We start from the raw sequence: 7,788 nt of genomic DNA on the forward strand, positions 1-7,788 counted from the left end.
ACATTCAGAAACATTACGAACACAAAAACAATCTGAACGAAAATGCTCATTTCCATTACAATGAAATCAGCATCAGGACAATCATTAAAATCATTAAAATTACTAAAATTATTTAAATCAAGATTACTAAAATCACTACTCTCATGTAATCCCGAATCAGATTCATTTCTTGAATATTCAAAAACGTCCACACCTTCAATACAAGCAATATTTGCTCCTTGTTTTAAGATTACAGGATACTTGTGATCATTTACTATCCAAATGGACACTTTACCTCCCGACACATGTGTTACGCTACGTGGAATTAGTACCTGAGCAGTTCTGCCCGTAACCATAGCAACCATCTTCAGACTGTTCGGAACCACCCCTATAATGAACCTTCCCGTCTCTGGTGGACAAACTACCGTCTCGGCGCACAATACTTGCGTGGTACCATCAGTTTCCCTTGACTGACTATGCATACGACGCTTAGAATGTATCCTTATACACAGTGATGGTGTATCACTAAAAGTCATGCGGACCCGAACTCCATTTAGCGTGACGTAACTTCTTTGTGGAGAGTTAAAAGCAACCATCCTAAAATTAAACCTTCTAAGCCAGTCCATACCTAACAGGATGTCGCCTGGGAATCGAACATCTTCCGAGACTATATTTACATCGTGTTTACACTTAACACTTTCGCTGATACAAAAGTATAGACTTGCGCTCTCGTGCGCGCGAAACGAGTGACCCGAAGCTCCGCGAAGTGTGCGAGTCGAAGGTCTGAGCGAATGGATATTTAACGCATCTTTCATTCGGCTCTTCATCAAAGTTATCTCTGATCCCGTATCAATAAAACAAGTGCAGACAACACCGTTAACTTTTAGAGAGATAAGCGGTCTTCCTAATTTGACCTTATCGTCAACAGGTGCAATCTTGGCTGTATTCTTATGCGGTGTGGCTACTTGAATTTCCCGCTGAATTTGCCGCACGGGAAGCTGGGAATGGTCGCGTCCCGTGGGCTGTGGAAAAGGGGCAGTTTCGCGCAAAATGACCTGCCTCATTACACGTGTAACACTTTAACGAGCGACTTTCTGGCGCAATCTGCCTCCCCCTACAATCTTTCGTATCGTGGGACTGGGATTTATGGAATGAGCAATACATAGGAGATTTCCGAGTGCGTGAGGTCTCTCCGTTTGTCTTGACCTGATCTCCCGTAGACTTGACATTAGTCATTCTAATACTCCAGCATCTTTGCGCAGCATCTATCAATACTTGAAGTGGGTCTTCTTCCTTCAAGGCTAAAGCTTCCCTTAACCACTGAGGCAATCCCTGAAGGAATATGCGGCGGATTAATTCGTCCGGCATCCCGACGGATCGCGGGTAATCCCTCACACCTTGATAAACGACTGATTCTATGATTACAAAAAAATCGATCGGTGCTTGCCCTGCAGCCAACTTATAGTTATTCAGGTGATTAAAGAAATCGGTAGAAGAACATGTGCCCCTGAATTTTATTCTAAGTTTCTCCTTAAAGTCTACCCACGAGGTGATTCCGTCGAATATGGGAGAGTTGACTATCAAATCTGCGGTACCGCGGCATGAACTTCTTGCAGCTCTGATGTATGCGTCATCCGTCCGAGGTTGCGTCGCATTCTCGATATGTCTAAGCCAGGATTCGACCTCCTGATTACGCTTTAATGCCTGTGAAGCAGGAGTTTTGGCCTTAAAGGGCGGAACAACATCTTTATAAAGGACGTACTCTACCGGAGATGGGTTAGGACTAGCAGTACTATTAACATACCCACTGCTATTACTTGGAGCGCCATAGCTCTGCGCTAGTGCGGCGTACTGTTCCTGCATTGCTGCAAGTTGATCGCTAAGTTGTTGGCAACGCTGACTTAACTCTTGATACATAGGCAAGTCTAAATTCTCCCGCGACTGCATTGGTATGACCTCTCGCGATACCTCGGCTGACCGTGGCGAACTAGCATTTGATGGTCCAGCAGTAACATCGTCTTCCAGTGCTCTCTTACTCCGTTTCCCCATATTGAAAGATCAGTATAATTAACTATACAAAACTTCAAAGATGCAATTTGTAAACACAAATAAAGTAATATGTAGTAGTACACATGTACGGAAATATCAGCGAGTAATTGTTCTTACCACCACGACTGTTTAAGTACTAAAGTATGCGTAAGCTTTGTTTTAAGCGCTAGTTTACCTGCACACAGTAAGCATGGTCTCGTTACTAATCAAGGTGGTTACTATGCTTGATTCATCCCACCGCTGCCACCAAATAAACGTTGGTGTAGTTGTAGCAAAAGCTAAATACAATTATTCCTCGCAAGATATGTTAATAGGAGTCACTGCCACCACCCATTTAATTAACGTATGGGAACGTAGTGTATATGGGAGAAGAATGATAGTGTAGAAGACAAGTTGTGTGGAAAGGAGCGAAAGAGTGTAAGTGTAGTGTGTGTGTGTGGTGTAGGTGTTGGGTGCGAGGATATAAAGGTCGGTACGCGTGATGTAAGCCGAGGAGAGGCGTGTGCGTATACGCAATTGTGCAAGTAGCCACCTTGATTGAAATAAGGAACTATCACCCGTCATTGGAGGTGGTTCTCATTTAGTGTGTCTCATCTTTACAGTCGGGCGTTCAATAAACTAAGTATATGTAATACAGGTTTATTATAAATCAAGTTAAAAGATAAAAGACAGTAAAACATGAAACGATAAGAAACACGAATAAAACAGTAAAATGGTTGTTAATACAAAAGGAACTTAAAACATTGAAAACACGAACTATGAAACAAACATGGAACATAAAAAATTAAAAACCAAAAATAAAATCGTAAAACGAATGATAAAAGGAACAAAGCTAGATAAAAAGGAACATAAAATGAAAGCATACAAACATGGTAAAACGAACGATAAAATAAAATTGCACTTGGATAAAACACAAGAACACGACAATAGAAAAGCACCGGTCACTAGGTCACTTTGGCCGAACAAAGACCCCGCAAATTATCTTTTGCTACCTATATTGAATAAGATACCCCCACGACCACTTATCTGAACAGGGGAAGCCCGTTCCGGGGTTCCTCAGGCTGTCAGCTAGCAGGCCAGTAGCAAAATCCCCCCCGGCTCTTGTTTTAGGCCTCCCACGTTAGCTCTTACGCGGGAGACTTTTGTTAAGAGTGGTTCTTTTTGGAATTAATCATTAAAACTAAGTTAAAATAATGACTAAAATATAAAATCATAATATTTATATAATAAAAGTACTAAAAGTTACTGATGTAAAATAAAATAAATAAATGAACTTATTAAAAGAACCATCGGAAAATGAATAAAATCGTGGAACTTAAAAGACTTAACTTATATAATAAATACTTAAAATACAAGAAATAAAAAGGATTCGACCCAGTGACATTGTTTAGGAGTGACTGGTGCCAAGTACAAATGCATATATTTATTAAATAAAACAAAATACAAATATGCAAAACGGTTGCCGTTTGTGGTAACACCACGTGCGGGCATCCTCCTCCTTCGCGGGATAAACGGTCTTGCCCTGAGCTTCGGCGAAGTGCCAGCGACCGAAGTCCAGGTCCTGCATCTTTGTCCCGATATGCAATGGATGCTCTTATAAGAAAATAGAACCCCCTGATAATTGTCCACGTGTGGGGAGGGCAAGACTTCGCCACGCCGCGGCTCCTACAAGAGTGTTGCCACCTCGAGGTCTTTTTATTTCGATGACATTAGTCGCTTTTCCAGGCCTGTGGGAGAGGTGGAGGTGAGAAGATATATCGAACATGGTCTATACCTCCTGGAGTGAACGATGCGAGTTTTGCGAGGTCGATCACTACAAGGTAGGGGAGGGTATCGAGAGTTTGGGAGAGAGGGAGAGGGAGGTAGGGGGGAGGAGAAGGTGGGGAGGGGGATAGGGAAGCAGGGGAGGGCATCAAAAGGTTGGGGGAGACGGAGGGGAGGAGAGGGGATAGGGAGGCAGGGGAGAGGAGAGGGGAGGGGAGGGGAGGGCATCAAAAGGTTGGGGGAGACGGAGGGGAAGGGTGGGGATGGGGGAGGGGAGGGGGAGGGGAAAGGTGGAGAGGAGAAGAGGATAAAGCGTGACTATAGCTTTGTGAGTGTTTGTGTGTGCGTTTGTGTGTATTTGTGTGTATTTATACATTTATCTTATCATTAATATTACTATCATCAGCATTATTATTATCATTATTGTGATTAATATTATTATTATTATTATTATCGTTGTTATTATTATTATTATTATTATTATTATTATTATTATTATTATTTACTATTACCATAATTATTACTATTATTTTTATCATCGTTATTATTATTGTCGTCATCATCATTATTATTATCTTTTTTTTCTTTTCTTTCTTTTATGTTTGTGATAAATTTTCATCTATATTAAATTTGTGTAAGTAAGGAATAAGATTTTTTTTTATCGGATTATAAATTCGAATAAATACATGAAAATAAAAAATAGAAAGAAAAAAAAATAGTTATTACTGATTTTTTTTATATATGCGATTATTCTTTATTCGTTATTCTTTCATTCTCTCTTTCATTCCTTTTTTTTCTCTTATAGGAAGTGGGATTTATTGAAACAAGGAAATAAAATTTTCACATTTTAATTATTACATAAAGATCACATAGTCTCACTTTGCTAAATATCACAGATTAGTGTTGTTTTTCGTTATTATCCAAAATGGTTAATACTTTTTTTTTAATCTTACACTGAGTTGATTTTAATTAATTTCTCAGAGAAAAAAATAGTTATATGAAATATCAAATGTATCAGATCAATTTGATTTGATCGTCTCTTGGAATTAAATGAAATTGGGTATTCTGAATGATATGTAGTTGTTATCTGCATGATAACGTTATCAGATATCTAAGCATATCAGGAAGGAGATGGATTTGCAATCATGACTTCAGTTTTTTTCTTCAGATTATCAAAAACAGGATAAATAGAAGAAAAAAATCTACATCATGGAGAATTTTGGGGAATCCCGTAGATTCTAATTCTCAGTGTAAATATATAGATAGTTGGCACATTAAAGCTCGGAATTGTATCACATCACATGATAATTTCACCCTTAGTGCAAATCTGCCGTGTCGAGGCACTGCATGGCACGTGCTGTTTCTGTACATAAACAGTGTGGAATGTTCTGTTTGAGTGAAATCCGTCAGCTAACAGACAGACAGACAGACAGACAGACACTCGAAACATGCGTGATATAGCTTTGGCGTCTACAAAAATAGGTGACTGGAATCTTTTTCACATATTTACACAGGGTCACGAGCAGGTCCTCGTGTTTCGCTTCGCAAAACGTTTAGAAGCGCGAGCGCCTTTGCCTGGCTCGCGGCCGCCCTCTCTCCCGCCTATCTGTCGGGCGCGGCGGCGTCGGCCGAGGCGTTGCGGGCGGCGAGGGCGTGGCGCCAGAGCGCGTCCAGCGTGGGGCGCCAGTCGGGGCACGCGGGGTCCAGGTGGGCGAAGGCGAAGGGCGGCGGCAGCGACGCCCGCGCGCGCGACGCCCACTCCGCCATCTCCGTGTGGTCGTAGGAGTAGCGCAGGTTGAGGTAGTGGTGCTGCAGCTGCAGCGCCTCCGCCAGCAGCCCCGTGACCCACACGTCGTCCACCCACACCCGGGACGCCGCGGCCGCCTGCGCCGCGCGGGCCAGCTCGTCGACGGCGTCGGGCGTGGCCACGTAGGCCAGGCCGGCGCAGTACTGCGGGTACTCGGCCCATGGGTAGTCGGCGGCGCTGACGGCCCACTTGCCGCTGCGCTGCGGCTGCGTGCCCGGCGGCAGCACGTGGCACGCGAGGGTGCGCCGCGGCGGCTGCGCGGCGAAGGTGCGGTCGAGCAGCGCCTTCAGCGCCGGGACGTCGATGAAGGCGTCGTCGTCAGCCTTGACGACGAAGGCGGCGCGGCGGCAGCGCGACGCCGCCCAGCGCAGCGCCATCGCGTGCTTGTACGTCAGGTTGTGGTAGTGGTCGCGGAAGGCGCCCACCACGAGGTCGCCGTGGCGCCGCGCCTCCAGCCGCACCAGCTCGCCCACCCTCACCCCGCCCGCGCCGCCCGCGCCGCCCGCGCCGCCCGCGTCCCCGCCCCCCCCGCTGCCCTCGCCGAGCATGAAGACGGTGCGGGCCGCCCAGCCGCCCTCCAGCGCCCTCAGGCCGCCCCACGTGGCGCGGATGGCCTGCCGCTGCCGGAAGTGGTCGGGACGCGAGTGCACCAGGAACACGAAGTACAGGCGCGCGGGCGCGCACGTGGCCTCCGCCGCGTCGTGCAGGAAGTGGAAGCCCCGCAGGTCGAGCAGGGAGGAGGGCGCCGGCTGCGGCAGGAGGGCGGGCGAGAGGCGCGGCAGGGGCGGCCGGCGCAGCGGCGAGGGCGTGGGCGGCAGGGCGCGCGTGCTGAGGGAGGCGGCGAGGGCGTGGGCGGCGGCGGCGGCGAGCGTGAGCAGGAGCGTGAACTGCGCCAGGCGGACGAGGCAGAGGCGGCCGCGCCAGCGCTGGCACCGGGGGGCGGCGCCCTCGGGGCCCGGGCCGGGGCTGCTGCTCCTGCTGCTCAGGCCGCTGCTGCTGCCCAGCCGCGCCTCCAGCAGGTCAGCCTGCAGAGGGCGAGAAAGAACGTTAGGACATCAAAGAGAAAGTCAGCCGTGGTCAGCCCGTGACCGGCTTCACGGTAAACTTATTAATGGTACAGTGTGGACGTAAATATACTGTCTATATATATACATAGGTGTGTGTGTGTGTGTGTGTGTGTGTGTGTGTGTGTGTGTGTGTGTGTGTGTGTGTGTGTGTGTTTTAAGTGTGCGTATATCGGTCTTGTATGTGCGTGGCCGTTAGCATATATGTGCGTATAAATGGGCATCTGTGCGTATACCTGTGTGCGAATGTGTACGTACAACCCAGAGCAGAAGCGCGTTCAATTCTAGACCACGACGAGAAAAAAAAACGAAATTCGACCAATCATCGACCACTCGCGCCAGGTCAAACATCCCAAATCAGCTGTTTCCTCCCAAGAGATGATTTCGGGGAGACGATCATCGCCACTTCTCTCATTTCGCTGTTATTCTATAATTACGTTTTATTGCTTCGCTCTCAATGTCCGTTATCTATAATCAGCAGTACAGAAAAGAGAATCATTTCCGAGGTCACTCTTGGCGTTACGAATGATTCAATTCGATAAAAACAAAAAAGAAAACAAAAAAAGAAATTTCTATTTATTGTTTTCTTATAATTAGAAAACAAGGTAGATAAAAAAAAATCTTTTATTCGGTTAGACTTACCCCCCCCCCCACCTTTCTACTCCCCTATCTCCTCCATTTCTTGCTTCTCCCATCATCATCACTGTCCTCTTTGCCTACATCTTCGCCTGAGATTCATTGAAGGTCGTCTCCTCAGTGCCTCCGGTAGCCGCTGGAGGGCAGCACCGTCGCCTCACGCACGCCAGCAAGGTCGCCATAAATATTTCTTCGTAAACGATCCCCTTTGAGTTAATTTGGCGGCGTCTTCGAGGTTCACTCCCCCCGAGGCCGAGTAGGTAAAAAAAAAAAAACGTTCCATCTTCAAACTCACAACAGAAACGATACTTCCAGAAGGGTTATATTGAACAGTATTCATTTCGACAAAAGTAGAAAACGTATGGAGGCGAACGGATATCTTCACCCTACAAGAGATTGTATTCAAACCCGGTTTCGAATATATCTTCCTCAGAAAGTTTCGAAGCCGTTTAAATGCGTCTCTTATGTGACGATATTCATCCTCACTCA

General features: G+C 46.5%; 1 protein-coding gene across 1 annotated transcript in view; it reads right to left on the reverse strand.

The window, feature by feature from the left end:
* Window positions 1–4,624: 4,624 nt before the first annotated feature.
* LOC119587883 (lactosylceramide 1,3-N-acetyl-beta-D-glucosaminyltransferase A-like) overlaps window positions 4,625–7,788 on the reverse strand; it is a 54,458-nt gene continuing 51,294 nt past the window's right edge. The window contains exon 2 of the mRNA XM_037936594.1: window positions 4,625–6,624. Coding sequence (XP_037792522.1) covers window positions 5,395–6,624 — 1,230 coding nt within the window. The 3' untranslated portion in view covers window positions 4,625–5,394. The remainder of the gene's footprint in view (window positions 6,625–7,788) is intronic.

This window comes from Penaeus monodon, chromosome 3 (assembly GCF_015228065.2).
Source record: "Penaeus monodon isolate SGIC_2016 chromosome 3, NSTDA_Pmon_1, whole genome shotgun sequence".
NCBI classification, from domain to species: domain Eukaryota; kingdom Metazoa; phylum Arthropoda; class Malacostraca; order Decapoda; family Penaeidae; genus Penaeus; species Penaeus monodon.